General features: G+C 43.4%; 1 protein-coding gene across 1 annotated transcript in view; it reads right to left on the bottom strand.

Moving 5' to 3' along the window:
* KCNH3 (potassium voltage-gated channel subfamily H member 3) overlaps positions 1–14,299 on the bottom strand; it is a 140,453-nt gene extending 126,154 nt beyond the window's left edge. The window contains exons 1-2 of the mRNA XM_069758366.1: positions 14,100–14,299; positions 13,418–13,536 (exon numbers count right to left, since the gene is read on the bottom strand). Coding sequence (XP_069614467.1) covers positions 13,418–13,496 — 79 coding nt within the window. The 5' untranslated portion in view covers positions 13,497–13,536; positions 14,100–14,299. The remainder of the gene's footprint in view (positions 1–13,417; positions 13,537–14,099) is intronic.
* Between the last annotated feature and the right edge of the window lie 3,299 nt (positions 14,300–17,598).

The raw sequence follows: 17,598 nt of genomic DNA, 5'->3' as shown, positions 1-17,598 counted from the left end.
GTTCAAAGAATCCTGTGAGTCACGACCCACTGTAAAGACCATAAAAAACAGCACTAAGTGAAAGGCCCATATTTCTGGAATCAAATGGTAGATTTAAAAAAATAAAAATAAAAAACTGAATACTCAGGGAAGCAGCGGGAATAAATCATTAAAAACTGCCCACATTTGACCTGGTAACAAGTTCTTTTTAAATATTTGCGAATGACTTTGCAGAGTACTGCTGAATCGGTTTGGTTTTGTTGCACCTCCATATTTATTCATTCATTTCCCTTTGTTAGAAGGTGCTGAATAACAAAATAAACCAAATCTGTCACCTTGTGAATTCGGGCTTTGGAATTGCTGCTGGTTCCACTTCAATCATATGTTGGGCTCCACAAGGATATATGCTCCAACTAGTCAAACATTAACGGTAAAAGTGTATTTTTTTTGCGATTTCAAATCCCTTGCACCGCTTTTTGGGTTATGACTAGATATGAGCGAATATCTTCGGCTCCCTCCTTATTCGGCAAGCTATAGCGCTTATTATTAATTATTAAAACATATACAATTAGCAACATTCAGCAACGTTTAAACGGGACGTGCTTGGGGTATAAAACAGTCTCTGTGACCCCTTACACAAGCAACAACCTGAAATCTGGAAAGGGTCATAACTAGAGATGAGTGAATATCTTCAGCTCCCTCCTTATTCGGCAAGCTATAGCGGTTATTATTAATTATTAAAACATATACAATTAGCAACATTCAACAACATGTAAATGGGACGTGCTTGGGGTATAAAACAGTCTCTGTGACCCCTTACACAAGCAACAACCTGAAATCTGGAAAGGGTCATAACCAGAGATAAGCGAATATCTTCAGCTCCCTCCTTATTCGGCAAGCTATAGCGGTTAACGAATAAGCTACAGAGGGAACCCTGATATCTGGAGCGTTCCTGATAATCAGATGTCCGGCTCCAAAGCTGCATGTGTCATGGCTATGTGACAGTATTAACACACAAGCTCTCTATGCATGTGTTGTGACTGTCACACAGCCGGGACACATTTAGCTGTGGCGCCAGACACTTGATTATCTGGAGCACTCTAGGTATCAGGGTTACCTCAGCTTCTTCGGTAACCCCTATAGCTTGCTGAATAAGGAGGGAGCTGAAGATATTCGCTTATCTCTAGTTATGACCCTTTCCAGATTTCAGGTTGTTGCTTGTGTAAGGGGTCACAGAGACTGCTTTATACCCCAAGCACGTCCCATTTACATGTTGTTGAATGTTGCTAATTGTATATGTTTTAATACATTATGCTGCTATGTATATACATGATGTGTAAATACTGTTGCGTTATGTTGTAGCTTAGGGAGAGTGCAGTTAGTAGTTAGGACACTAGATGGAGATACTTTAGTACTATTGTTTTTATAGGAACAGTAAAAGTTAACATAGGGCTGCCGCTGTGGGATAAGATAGAGGAGATTTCGTGTTTTGGGGAGAAGGGCCAGGGAGCCTGAAAAGTCCATATGGGCTTAGAGCCCTGGGACAGCATAGTTGCCCCGCAACATTGAAGCTCAGAACCCAGCCATCCAGGGCCCAGTGGGACAGAAGTACAGCATAACAGCAGTGTATAGCCATGGTGGAACAGAGGTTGCAGTTGAAGGCCATAACAGTATGGGAATGCAGGTGGCTCTGGCATGTGGTAGCTTCCTGCATGGGCTGATGCCTCCAGATCTGGGCCAAAACGGACAAGGGAACTCCTTAGCATGGTGAGTCTGAACAGGGAGGACGCTGTGTTACCACCAGACGTGAACTCTGTCTCTATTTGTGCAACAGCACCAGCAGCGGAACTTCGGCAGCTCAGATGGGATCTTGACGGTGCAGATTATGTAGCTGAAGGTATACAAAAAGGGGGACATTGTTTTCATGTGATGGGAGGCCAGGGCGCGTGTACACTGATATACTCTGCCATGACTACGGCTCTGGCCCTCTCTCACACTTGCATGCCGCAATTCATTGTAGAAGCCCTTGTAATTAACACATACATTATCTCTAGGGGGATGTTCACAAACTGCATTATGGGTGTGCACAAAAATCTGCAGCTTGAATTATAGCCAAAAAGGCAAGTGTGACCATTAACCCTTTCACCTTGAAACCTGTTTTCACCTTCCTGACCAGGCCAAATTTTACAATTCTGACCAGTGTCAATTTATTTGGTTATAACTTTGGAACGCTTCAACGGATTCCCAATGTTTTCTCATGACATATTGTACTTCATGATAGTGGTAAAATTTGTTTTATACAGCTTCCATTTATTTGTGAAAATAAATGCAATTTTCACACCTTTAATTTATATGCCCTTAAATCAGAGTTAGGTCACACAAAATAGTTAATAAATAATATTTACCACATGTCTACTTTACATCAGCATAATTTTTGAAACATTTCTTTTTTTTGTTAGAAAGTTAAGGGTTAAAAGTTAAACAATAGTGATGAGCGAGTATACTCGTTGCTCGGGTTTTCCCAAGCACGCTCGGGTGATCTCCGAGTATTTATGACTGCTCGAAGATTTAGTTTTCCTTGCCGCAGCTGCATGATTTGCGGCTACTAGACAGCTTGATTACATGTGGGGATTCCCTAGCAACCAGGCAACTCCCACATGTACTCAGGCTGGCTAGCAGCCATAAATCATGCAGCTGAGTCAACAAAAACTAAATCTCAGAGCAGTCACAAATACTCGGAGACCACCCAAGCACGCTCGGGAAAACCCGAGCAACGAGTTAAGGTACTTTCACACTGAGCAACTTTAGAACGATAACGATAGCGATCCGTGACGTTGCAGCGTCCTGGATAGCGATATCATTGTGTTTGACATGCAGCAGCGATCAGGATCCTGCTGTGACATCGCTGGTCGGAGCTAGAAGGCCAGAACTTTATTTAGTCGCTGGATCACCCGCTGACATCGCTGAATCGGCGTGTGTGACGCCAATCCAGCGATGTCTTCACTTGTAACCAGGGTAAACATCGGGTTACTAAACGCAGGGCCGCGCTTAGTAACCCGATATTTAGCCTGGTTACCATTGTAAATGTAAAAAAAAAAACACTACATACTTACATTCCGGGTTCTGTCGTGTCCCCCGGCGTCAGCTTCCCTGCACTGTGTCAGCGCCGGCCGACCGTAAAGCAGAGCACAGCGGTGACGTCACCGCTCTGCTTTACGGCCGGCGCTTACACAGTGCAGGGAATCTGACGCCGGGGGACGCGACAGACACCGGAATGTAAGTATGTGTAAGTATGTAGTGTTTTTTTTTTTTACATTTACAATGGTAACCAGGGTAAACATCGGGTTACTAAGCGCGGCCACACAATGACTAAACAGCGATGCTGCAGCGATCGGCATCGTTGTCTATATCGCTGCAGCGTCGCTTAATGTGACGGTACCTTTACTTGCTCATCACTATTGAACAACGATTTCTCATTTTTCCAACAAAATTTACAAAACCATTTTTTTAAGGGACCACATCACATTTGAAGTGACTTTGAGGGGCCTATATGACAGAAAATATCCAAAAGTGACACCATTCTAAAAACTGCACCCCTCAAGGTGTTCAAAAGCTTTACGTGCTTCACAGGAATTAATGGAATTTGACAAGAAAAAATAAACATTTAACTTTTTTTTCACAAAAAATTACTTTAGCCCCAAATGTTTTTACTTTCGCAAGGGTAACAGGAAAAAATAGATAGCAAAATTTGTTGTGCAATTTCTCCTTAGTATGCAGATACACCATATATGTAAGAAAACCACGGTTTTGGCGCATGACAGGGCTTGTAATGGAAGGAGCGCCATTTGACTTATTGAATGAAAAATTTGCTGGAATCATTAGCGGATGCCATGTTAAATTTGGAGAGCCCCTGATGTACCTAAAGAGTGGAAACCCTCCACAAGTTACCCTATTTTGGAAACTAGACCTCTCAAGGAATTAATCTAGATGTGTGGTGAGCACTTTGAACCCCCAGGGGATTCACAGAAGTTAATAGCGTTGAGCCGTAAAAAAAAACAATCACATTTTTTTTCAACAAAAATGTCCTTTTAGCCCCGTTTTTTTTATGTTCACAAAGTTAACAATGGAAAGTGGACCCCACAATTTGTTGTGCAATTTCTCCTGAGTACGCCAATACCCCGTATGTCTGGCCTCTGTTTAGCTATGTCCATCTTTTCATAGGTGCACAAAACTGTGGAGGACCGCACTTTTATGCACGCCTGACACTGACGGAACATAGTCATTCACATGGCCTCTACAGTGCCTGCATCTGCCTCATTGTAGGAAATCTTCTGCTGGGGAGTTCCGTCTGAATCACATATTTCGGAGATTTACACGGAAGTCCCGATGTAAGCGTAGAGCGCAGAGTACAGAAGCCAAGTCTTACTTTGATCTTTGGATGGCAGAATGAAAAATCAACAGCAGGAGAAGAAGTGGTTTTATTTATCTTCTACACCATTCATCGTGTGGTACAAGTAATATGGCGACTTTATTCTTCGTGTTGGTCTGCTTATAGCGATACCAGATTTATAGTTTTTTTATGTTTGGCGGCTGACATTTTTGATCACTTTTTATACCGATTTTTGGGAGGTTCAATGAACAAAAAACAGTAATTCAGGAATCATTTTGGAGGTTTTTTTTTAATATCGTTCCACATGTGGTAAAATTGATAAGGCAGGTTCATTCTTCGAATCAGTACGATTACAGTGATACCTATAAAATAAACTTTTTCTTGCCAAAAATAGACTTGGAACACCATAATTATGCATATATATCCTCCGGTTCTCCGGTGGGCCAGTTTGGCCCTGACTTTACCACTGCTTCCCATGTGTCAGTACGTGTCACGCTGATGACACACGGATGTCATTCGTGTGCACGTGTGCGGGACGTTTTGTGGCCTGTGCTGCTGTTAAAAAGTAGACATGTCAGCATGTTCTGCCCACTGACATACGTTTTGTGGAAGCACACTGAGATATGCACAGACCAATTCACTTGAATGGTTCTACATGGGTAATTGTCTCTAGTACATGTGAAAACTGTCACCACACATACTGGACACACTGATGTGTGAAAGAGGCCTTAGGTTTTGGCAGTTAACGAACCAGGGTGCGGTCTCCCTTTTCTTTGAGTTAGGCTACTTTCACACTAGCGTTTTTTGCAGTACGTCGCAATGCGTCGCTTATGGGAAAAAACGCATCCTGCAAAGTTGTTTGCAGGATGCGTTTTTGCCCCATAGATTAACATTAGCGACGCATTGCGACGCATTGACACACGTTGCAACTGTCGTGCGACGGTTGCGCTGTGTTGTGGCAGACCGCCGGGAGCAAAAAACGTTACATGTAACGTTTTTTGCTGCCGACGGACCGCTTTTTCCAACCGCGCATGCATGACGGAACTCCGCCCCCACCTCCCCGCACCTCATAATGGGGCAGCGGATGCGCAGGAAAAACGCATCCGCTGCCTCTGTTGTGCGGCACATTCACTGCTAGCGTCGGAACCTCGGCCCAATGCACTGCGACGGGCCGAATCCGACGCTAGTGTGAAAGAAGCCTTAGTCATTACATTTATGTAGCTTCCCATTGCTCAGTGTCCACAGTTGGGCTTTGTCCTGCTTGGTCTTTATTTATGTAGAGGTAATTTTTGACACATGGTAAGGATGGGATGGCTTTTACGATTTTTAAAAAAAATCATAAACAGTGTTTTTACAACATACTCTATGATATTTATATGTACTATTGCTTTTTACTTACTTGCAGCAGGATATATGTTCATTTTGTTTCTATCTTGTTTCTTATCTTTGTCATGTTAATGGCCGGTGTGAACATGTTCCTACACATTACATGAATACCAACTTATACTCCAGTTCATTTCGATTGGTTTTTCTTTGTTATACCCAGCCTGATGAAGGGTCCTAAGTAGTCCCGAAAACTTGCCTTGTAGCATCGCTAACTTTATTTTTGTCATCCATTAAAAGGTATCATAACAAGTTTATTATTTTGTTCCTCCCATTGAGAGAAATCAATCTTTTTTTCAGCTGGCTAACGTACCAAAACCTTTTTTATTCTTTTAGATTCACTCTACCATGCGTCTTTATCACTTCCTAGGAATAAAGTAAATTTGTCTGTTTACACCAGGCATGGCCGGTCTCTTGCTTGCATTTCTAAACCATTTTTCTTGTTGTTGACTTGTTACACCATGCAATCCTTCATCTAAATAACATGTATTGATGTGCTCCTGGGGGAGTGAGCGTTCTCAGAGAGTATTATTACTGCTGGCTCTCAGCCCTCCCTATCACCTCTAGTTACACAGGGGGAGGACAGAAATGAAGCAGGCTTAAAAGTGTCTGTGCTCGGCACAAGCTGCCGCAGAGCCTCTGATTAAACTTCAGTGGATTCTCTACAAATTCTCCGCTAGTTATCTGAAGCAGGTGCCTCGCCGACACTACTGGAAAAAGACACTGTGAACTGTATAATTAAGGAGGCGCCACACGCTCCATATGAGCTAAATGTTTTTCTTTGGATTTGAATCCCCATAATGCTTCTGACATCTCTATTTCGCGAATGTCCTTATAAAATGTACAGGCGGCTTGTGTAGGTAAATAGGAAAATACAGGAATTTCAGGAGTTGCATAATAAATTACAGTGCTGATTAATAACCTAACATTTTATTCCATTTACTTTAACTGCAATAGACATCTATTCTGTAGATCTATAAGAATGCCAGTTTGTAATCACTTGGAAAAAAACTATGGAAAAGTCTCACATCCTCATCAGAAAACGACTCCATGGAGAAGAGAAGACTAGAAAATTGGGACAGAATGATTATACAATACTAAGCCATCGATTCATAAACAGCGTACTATGCTAAATGAGCCTTAGCATTCTGGCACATACGTCATTTAAATCCAACAAGATCTGTAATGACCAGTAAATGCTACTTAGATATTATATGGGAACTCATATAAAGAAAGAAGCACTAATCAACACCCAATATCAAATACCAAATTTTATTGAATACATTAAAAGTTGTTGAACAGAAAAGTAAACACAAAGGGATGTGACAAGGTAAGCCAGACAAGAGTGGCACCGCAGACAGAGACAGGTGCATCCAGGTATATAAATACAGTAAGAAACTAATGCTCTAAGAGTCTATCACATATTGTAATCAAGTGGGGCACAGTTGTGCCAAATGTGTAAGGAAAGCAATGTGTCACCCTTAAAAGTAGAGCAAGAGAAGGTCCAGAGGTACGACCTAATAAAATGAGTAAATTACCTGGATGCACACTGGAACTCTGAGGTGCCACTGTCCCCAACGCGCGTTTCGGCGCTAAAAGCCTTCTTCCGGGGGATGGCATCCTTAGAGAGCTGGGGTCTTAAATAGAGCAAACCGCCCAATCAGCCAGTGGGAATTACTGTTCTAAGTGTGGCGCATGTGAACGCCGACGAAACCGGAAGTGGCGGCCGGTGAGGGCGTCAACAAGCAGGCCGGCCCGGACGCAAGGCCCCGCCCACATGAAATCACGTGAGCGGAGACAAGCGTACGGACCCGGCCAAATGCTACTTAGATATTATATGATACATCTACATAGGAAAGGGTTCTTTACAGTTAGAGCAATCAGACTGTGGAATGCCGACCACCAGAGGTAGTAATGGCAGACACTATAACAGCTTTTAAAAAAGGGCCAGATGCTTTGCTCACAAGAAATGGCATTGTCGGTTATAAATAATCTAATATAGACAATGTATAACTGGTGGAGAAATTTTGAACTTGATGGACCAATATCTTTTTTCAATGTATGTAACATGTAACAGACTTTCTCATATTTACTTTTCTGATTGCATACATAGACACCCGTGATAGGCCTCTCACCCAGCCAAACACCCCTTAATTACCTGTCTGTAGTTTGGGGTTTAACTTCTTTCCTAAATCATTGCTATACGATTTTAGGATTGCTACATTCAATATATGGTAGAGAATGACAGTGTTGGGTGGTAGAATAAAGAAATGTATCATGCTCCATGATTATACTGGAAATATGTAAAACTGTGTTACTACTTCTGTTTTAAGTGTAGTTATTAAGAGCACACACATACTGTCTTTCTGATTTTCAGTTGAGGGAGAGTCACCATTTTGTTTTGTGCCTTGGACACCAACTGGCTTGAATATAGGCCAAAATGAACAGCTAATTACTATTACTAGTATTATTAGTACTATTATTTACATTTTAAAATGATAAACAGAAATTTGACATGCCACATTTAAAAGGAGTCTGTCATCCCCAAAATGTGAATTAGACTACCGGTATATAACATTTATATAGGGGAATTAATCCCATCATACTGAAAAAAACAGTACATTTTAGTGGCAGAGAAATTAACTTTCATTTCATATGCAAATTAGGACACTTCAGTCAAAACTTGACTTGGTCAAGGGCGAGTGCACTGTCATGTACCCCAACTTGTATATATAAGTGATTCTCACTAAATTAGAATATCATCAAAAAGATAATTTATTTCAGTTTTTCAATACAAAAAGTGAAACTCATATATTATATAGAGCCATTACAAACAGAGTGATCTATTTTAAGTGTTTATTTCTGTTAATGTTGATGGTTATGGCTTACAGCCAATGAAAACCCAAAAGTCATTATCTCAGTAAATTAAAAATGTATGTTCAGTAAATGCACTCAATACTTGGTCAGGGCTCCTTTTGCATCAATTACTGCATCAATGCGGTGTGGCAAGGAGGCGATCAGCCTGTGGCACTGCTGAGGTGTTATGGATGCCCAGGTTGCATGATAGCAGCCTTCAGCTCGTCTGCATTGTTGGGTCTGGTGTCTCTCATCTTCCTCTTGACAAGGTACTATCATCTGAAAACATCACCTTGGACCACTGAGCAACAGTCCAGTTCTCTTTCTCCTTGGCCCAGGTAAGATGCTTCTGGCATTGTCTATTTGTCATGAGTGGCTTGACACAAGGAATGTGACACTTGTAGCCCATGTCCTGGCATACTTCTGTGTGTGGTGGCTTTTGAAGTAATGACTCCAGCAGCAGATTTGAATGACCTTTTCTTAACAATCCTTTCAAGGCTGCTGTTATCCCAGTTGCTTGGGCACATTTTTCTATCACACTTTTTCCTTCCACTCGATTTTCCATTACTATGCTTGGATACAACACTCTGTGAAAAGCCAGTGTCTTTAGCAGGTCACTCTTATCTGTACAGCATGTAGCAGTCAGCAGAGTCTTATTACACAATACTTTTTCCTCACTTCTTGCTTCGTGGACACTGATGCGGGCCTGCAGCAGCTTCATCCAGGGTATTGTGTTTTGGGGTTCACAACCTGACCAGGTGAGAAATTCCCTGTGCCCTAGTGTTCCTGTCACTTGGGTAAAACACTATTGCACATTGTTTTTTCCAGCTCTTCTACATTGCAAACCAGTGAGTGCATTTTAACCTTGATTCTTATTCTTAAAACACAGTTGAGAGAACCAAATTGGCCTTTTACTAACTTTTGGCAAATCTTTCTACTGCACATTGTCACGTCTCTGTTGCTGGGAGTCCTGGGACCAGGGGCTCCTTCCCTGTCCCTAACACAAGGGGCGCCCTAGCTCGCCCTGCTCCCCGGATTACTTCTGATGGTGAAGACGCTGGGGCCAAGTACCTTGCCTTAGCTCCTGTATGTCCACCCTCAGTCTATACCCTTCCCCCACCAAGGGAAGAGGGGGGTAGTAGTGTACCGTAGTACACCAACCACACCAACAAGGTAATAGGTACAGGGGTAATGAAAAATACCAAACATACAAATATACTCACACATATAACCGGAATGCACCAGGGAGTGGAGGATGGGGTTAAACCAAAGTAGGAGAAGAAAGGGAGTTATCACACACTCAAAACCTAGCAACAGTCACAGATAAATCCAACAAATGCCTTTCTCCTATTTTAACCAACAACAACCTCCATCGATGCAGCATAAGCTATCTCTGACAATGAATGCTAGCCTGGGCCCAGTTTATATAGGAGATGGGAGTGGCTAACAGTGCACAGCTGAGAGCCTTAATGCTTTAGGAGCTCTCAACAGAGCAGCTTAACCCCTGCACTGCCAAAAGAAATTTACACCATTTAATAAGAAGGTGAAGTGCTTATAATCAGAGCAGGAGTAGGAGCAATCAGACACTGCATTCTTGTGGCTCCTCTCTGCCACGGTAAACCCGTGACAAACATGTTGTCTATAATCTCTCTCATATAATTAAGTTCCTATCAGTTTAGACTGCTGTATCAAAACTTTTGGCCATAAAGAGCTGTTACATAATACCATTGCCTTACAAAATACAAGTAGATACTAGGATTATCCTGATCATAGTTAGCACTTATTGCCTCATCGTCCATTAGGTCTACATTCACACATACGTGTGACACATGCTAGCGCTGTCTGTTGTTTTCTCAGAACACACTGAACCATAGAGATTACTTGATCCAAGCGCATATCAGTTTTAAAAACGGATTCATGTCTCCGATCCATGAGACTCAGAGCTTGTTTAGATCCGATCTATTTTGCAGATCAGACTCAGCTATTAAGTCTTTGGAAATTCCTATTAAAACGGATGAAACAAGGAAGACTATTAAAAAAACAGACAGTCTACCTGCTTCAGTTTTGGATGAGAAAAAAACAGATGCAACACGAATGCAAATCATGACACATGAGAGAAAATAAGTCTGTTATACCCGTATGCGTGAATGTAGACTTACAGTGATGACCAATATAATTCGATTGTGATGTCACTTCGACAGAGCAGCTGCTTCTTTTCTGCTTTGCTCTGTTGACAGTGCATCTCTGCCGATGTCATGCAGAATGACAGTTGGCTCCCCAATGCATAATGCAGGGAGGCGGCTGTCAATCAGCATGATGTCACCAGTCATGCCCTATCAAGAGAGGAGCCCAGAAGAAGAACTGCTCTGTTAATGTGAAACAGCAGAATTGTCGGCAGGAGCAGTCTGTGACCACTCTGCACAGAACAGGCAGGTAATTAGTAACTACCTGCCTGTCAGTTCTTAGCCCAATAGGAAAAAGTAAATTTGTGCCAGAAAACCCCTTTAAGAAGGTGAAATATACAATCATGATAGGTTTTTGGGCCTTGCAATTATCACTTTCAAAGTGCAAAATCACAGAACATGTATGATACCAGCAGCGTCGGACTGGAGCACCTTGGGCCCACCAGAGAAAATCATTTGTGGGGCCCACTATGTAGCTACATAGAAATAGATACAAGACCACCAATTGTGCGGTAAAAAGCGCTAATATCAGGGTATAATATAAGGTAATTCACGTCTTAATTATGCAGCAAGGGTTGGGGTAGCCCCCTCACAGAATATAAGGTAGCCCCCTCATAAAATATAATGCAGTCCCCTCTCATAGAATATAATGCAGCACCCCACAAAATATAATTCAACCCCCTCAGGTATAACGCAGTCCCCACCATAGAATATAATGTAGCAAACTCATAGGGTATAATGCAGCCCCCCTCATATAGCATAATGCAGCCCACCACAGAATATAATGTAGTCCCCTGAGAGAATGCAGCCCCACCACAGAATATAATGCAGCCCCTCATAGAGTATACTGTAGCCCCTTCATATAGTATGATGTAGCCCCCAATAATATAATGCAGCGTAGTCCCGAGAATAATGCAGTCCCCCACAGAATATAATGTAGCCCCCTCATAAAGTATAATGCAGCCCCTCTCCAACCCCATCATTGTCCTCATCACCACCTCCATCATTGCCTTCTCCCCCTCCACCCATATTATTCTCCCCCACCACCTCCAACACTGCCCATTCCACCACCTGCATCATTGCCTCCTCCCCCACCATGATTGTCCATTTCATCGCCTCCATCATCACCTCCAACATTGCCTCCCCCACCACAATCAGTGCCCATCACCTCCATCATTGCCTCCCCACCATCATTGCCCATCATCTCCATCATTGCCTCCTCCACCATCATCATTGCCCATCACCTCCATCATTGCCTCCCCACCATCATTGCCTATCACCTCCATTGCCTATCACCTCCACCATTGCCCATCACCTCCACCATTGCCCATCATCTCCATCATTGCCTATCACCTCCATCATTGCCTATCACCTCCATCATTGCCTCTCCCACCACCATCATTGCCATCACCTCCATGATTGCCTCCCCACCATCATTGCCTATCACCTCCATCATTGCCCATCACCTCCCATCATTGTCTCCCCACCACCATCATTGCCCATCACCTCCATCATTGTCTCCCCACCACCATCATTGCCCATCACCTCCATCATTGTCGCCCCCCACCACCATCATTGCCCATCACCTCCATCGTCTCCCCCACCAATATCATTGTCCTTCACCACCACACACACACACCTCGCCGCAGCTCATCACACACACAGGCAGGCACACACACACACTCTCACACACACGCAGGCACACACACACAGGCACAGACACACACACGCAGGCACACACTTGCAGGCACACACACACACATGCAGGCTCAGAGACACACTCTCACACACACAGGCACAGACACACACGCAGGCACAGACACTCTCACATACACACACACAGGCACACAGCACAGCTCACCTCCACGCCTCAGCAGCTCATCCCAGCAGCCTCTTCCTCGCTGGAAGCTTTCTGTCTGAGACAGCACGCTGGATGATGACGTCATCCAGCTGGGCTGTCTCAGACAGGAAGCAGGACGCCGGGAGGTGAGCTGCTCTGTGTGAGTCTGTGTGCCTGCATGTGTGTCCGGTGCTGTGTGTGTGGGCGGTGCTTTGTGCATGTGTGTGGTGCGGCTTTACATGCGGGCAGTGTTAGCTGCAGCCTGCGGCTAACGCTGCCCGCTATTAAAGAGAAATGATATTCACACCTCTCCACGCCCATATGGGCATGGGGAGGCGTGAATATTCATTTTGCTTTAGCAGCGGGGACAGGATCCTGTCTCCAGCTGCTGCTACGCTGGCACAGGGTGGGCCCCCTTGACTCAGGGGCCCCATAGCCACTGGCTGGAGGTCCCTGGAGCAGTGGGGCCCTAAGCAGCTGCTGGCCAGCAGGTGTCAGTGCCTGGGCCCACCGGAGAACCTGGATACCAGTGATCCTCTATTATTATATTCTGTATAGGAAGCAACATACTGTGTAAGCAATTAGAATCTATTCCTTTATCGATCCATTGGTTGTATCTGATTATTTTAGTCCCATAAATGTGCCAATAATTGTTCATGAATGTCCTCTATGGTAAAATTGCTAACTTTTCCCATAGCATCTATACCTGTCCTACGCTGGATACTTTCTTCCTTGCAATTAAAGATATATATAAGCGAGAAGTAAGATGATAGGTGTATTACTTACGTGTTCCATCGAACCTGGTCGCTATGGTATCTAGGAATGTATTCTGAGGAGCAAGCAGCCCTCTCATGGCTGGCATCATCTACTTCTCACTGTACCCGCACGCCAAGCGCGGGCTGGAACTAAAAACAGACAAATCTGTCACCAATCTGCCTGACAAAAGCTATTACAAAGTATGTTCCAATGTTTGTATTTGTGGCACCGGACAGGCTGGCGGCCGCTGATTTGTGCCATGTGACCGTCTGTGGTTAGGGGGCCAAATTATTATCAAAAATCAAGCAGTGCCTGTCAGTAAATGCTGGGTCACAGCATGATTTACTCGGCAGTGAATATTTCCTGTAGTTCAGCATTCACTATGCCTGTACCACTATTCTGTAGACCCTAGAACTGAGCATTTGGAAATAGCCTTCGGCTGTGGATATCATTGAAGGACATCTGTGCCCAAGTTGTTTGCAAATACTTTAAGCCGGCTACGCCAATTTTCCTGGAACTCATGCTGACATAGATTAGATGACTGTCTAAGATAAAGGGGTGGCAAGGCGATCTATACTTAGCCCTGGCTGTGTAATAAGTGCAAACGTGACTAAACCTTTCACCATTATAGAGACTCATACAAGACAATGAAGGAAACTCAGTCATTTGTGACAAAGGTGCGACAAACCCATTAACACCTGCATCTTCTCACCTGATGTCCATCTCTTCCCAGGAGACCAGCAGAAGACATATAAGATGAGGGAGGGTCAATAGGAGACACCTGTGACACAGATGATGATATTCTTCTTCTTCTCAAGAGTTATGGCCACCCTCCTGAACTTCAGTATCCAAAATCCTCATATCCCTGTTCTGTGCTTGCCTGTGTGCGTTACAGTCTTCTCTAAACGGTATGCCTGAGATTCGCCTTTATTCTCAGCTTGAAGTTTCCATAGCTACTCCCGACACACCCGCTCATCTCCTTAAAGGAACAATGCTGATATAAGTGCTTTCAAGAGAGAATAATTGATGCAATCACTTGAGTGAATGCCACAAATTGACCCTCCTCCATGGAACAAAGGGGAGATTTTAGACTGAATTGTGTATTTTTTTATTTTTTACATTTTTAGGTTATTGTTGGTAGATTAGGCATTGACGATAGGAAAATAACCCTCATGTATATGTAGTTTGTCCAAATAAAACAGTCAAACTTGAAAAATGGCATATTTTAAAACACATCTCAAAAACGTAATAATTATTTGTACAGTATAAACAGACAAAACCTGGCAGTAAAAAAGATATACTAAGTAAAAAAAATACCATCCTGCAACCCCCAATTTTCATCACCATATAAAGAAAGATTTGCTATTTGTTACATATTTGTTGTTGCATTTTATGCTCTAACCCACCACCACACAAAAATGAAGGGTGCTCTGGAAAAGTCAAGTAGAAGTGGCATTTAGGCCTCCTTCACATGTTTTTGTCAAATCCGTATTTGAACTATTTCTTTTTTTAAATGTGCAGCATGTGCGATTATCATCTATTTTACAGATAGAAAACTTGGCTGCTTACATACCATTGGTGCAACCTGTGCAGCCACACAGCAACACAAGAGATAAAGGGGCCCACCTCCTCCGCCAAAGCAGCAAGTAACGTGTGTCACAGACAGGAGGGGGGCAAACACTTTTCACACAACTGTAGGTGCCCAACTACAGTACTGAAAGTGCAGTACCCAGGAGAAAAACAAGTGAATTTCTCCAGGGATCCACCAGCTTTCAGTCATGCAGGCATGCCCGGAGCAACTACAGTCACGACTCACAACCATGGGTGGATTAAGACTAGCCAGGGCCCCAAGGCAGTTTAGAAGGAGGCCCCCCAGGTACCATTGTATCACGCGACATGTCACATGATCCCCTTTGATAGATCATGTGATAGGTCATGTGAATAACACACAGGTGCTCTGGTGTGCATCTGTAGGTGGAAGATTATGGAAGCACTAAAAGCGCGCTGTGCAAATTTTTCCCTTATATACAGCCCCTTACATAACATAGCGCTATACAACATAGAGCAGGGGTGGAAGATTACCGTAATTTTCCCAAGGAGCCTTATATATGTAAACCATAAAAAAATTCTCTATTTAGTTTAAAAACCCATATACCTCATAGTCACAGAGAGAGAGAGACCTTAAATTACCTGATCAGTAGTGTACTTATCTTAATAGCATCTTCCTCTGATGTATTTCCCTCCTCTTTTGGTCATTCAGGGATTCATCATGCCCCACATATCCCCCTACATATAAAATTAGCCTCCACACAGCCCCCTATATATGGTGTGAGAGCACACAACCCCCACATGCAGTATGGATCCTCACATAGCCCCCAATCCCAATATACAGTATAATCCCCCACATAGCGACCTAGATACAATATGAGCCCCATAAAACCTGTATACAGTATGAGTCCACACATACCTCGCTATATACAGTATGAGCCCCGATATTGCCTCCTATAAAGGGCCGGCTCCAGGTTTTCATTTGCTCCTGGCGAAAGAGTCGCAGTGGGCCCCTTTAACACACACCACAATTCATGATGCACAGATACGGCAGAGAAATATAGGTAGAGTACAATGCCAAATATTTCACTTCTTACATTACATGAGTGATTCCAAAAGCTCAGAAACCAGACGGTATATTCCTCCATATAGTATTATGGGCACCACATAGTGCTCCATACAGAATAGTGAGCTCCTTATATTGCTCCATATAGTATTATTGGCACCACATAGTGCTCTATACAAAATAATTGGCCCCATATATTGTTCTATACAGAATAATGGACCCCATATAATGCTCCCTACAGAATAAGAGCCCCATATATTGCTCAATACAGAATAATGAGTCTAATATAGTGTTCCATACAGAATGGACCCATATAATTATCTATACAGAATAATGAGCCCTGTTTTGTCCCATGGATGGGAACAACTTGTTATGTATTTCTATGTATACATTGCATTCTGTTGTTGCTATGGAGAAGCTCTTCCTTCTAAGTTTGTTCTCTTGTCCCTTCTGTAGTTGATGATGTTAGCCCTTGCCCCTCTTTTCTTTATCTGTTTGCTGTAGCCATCTTTGGATGCACATGTATACTCCTCTGTTTGGGATTACTCTTTCCACCTGCTACATTGTACTTAAGACACAATTTCAGAGTATATCAACTCTGTTTCTCCTGGACTCTTATTACAAGTCAGTACAGCTGAGTTGGCACTATCTGAGGATGCCTGGCATGTGAGTACAACAATCATACAGTTATCTAAGGGATTGATGGCTAAGGATTTAGAGACTCATACTGCTTTGAAGAGTCTGAAAAGTGCAAATCCAGGTCCGCAAGTAATCAAAGCACTCATCCAGATCAAGTGCACTAAAATTCTCTACCCTCAGTGAACAGCTTATAGGAGCGCGTGCCAAACGGAGACTACGAAAGTGCAAGCCGTCTTCACCCAAAAGAAAGCAGAGATGGAAGCTGAATCTGCACGCAAGAAGACAGACATGGATGTGTTGACAGCAAGGGCAGAAGCTAAGGCTGCATGCAAGAAGGCAGACATGGATGCATTGACAACATGGGCAGAAGCCAAGGATGCACACAAGAAGGCAGACATGGACGCGTTGACAGCAAGGACAGAAGCCGAGGCTGCATGCAAGAAGCCAGACATGGATGCATTGACAGCAAGGGCAGAAGCCGAAGCTACACGTAAGAAGGTGGAAATAGAAGTCCTAGAGAAAGAATGCGAACATGCAACTGCCATGGAATGGTTAAAGGTCTTTGAACAAGCTCTGAGTGGGAGTCAAGGGGACAGTATCAGCTTGTGTGAGATTAACACAGAAGACCCCCTTAAGCGCACAAGAGACTATGTACTAAGCCAAAACAATGAACCACCGATCACCACTAATGTTCCTGCCAGTTCTGACACTTCTCCAAGGTACCAAGACGCTGATCCGCCTGCAGCTCCCAGCATTCAAGGTCAGTCGTCCAATGCACAACCAATGTCCAAACCCATAGCTCATTTACGCTCCAACACTCAGCCAAACCCTGCACCTCAGCAAACTCCATATGACAACGTCTACATGCAACCTAACATGACGGCAGGTCACTATACTTTTGACAACAGCATGGCTCAAGCCCTGCATACGACAGAGACTGTATACTCCAAACCGGTTG

Source organism: Ranitomeya imitator, chromosome 3, assembly GCF_032444005.1.
Source record: "Ranitomeya imitator isolate aRanImi1 chromosome 3, aRanImi1.pri, whole genome shotgun sequence".
Taxonomy (NCBI): Eukaryota; Metazoa; Chordata; class Amphibia; order Anura; family Dendrobatidae; genus Ranitomeya; species Ranitomeya imitator.
The sequence above is the reverse complement of the archived record's forward strand: the minus strand, read 5'-3'. Positions and strand labels throughout refer to the sequence as shown.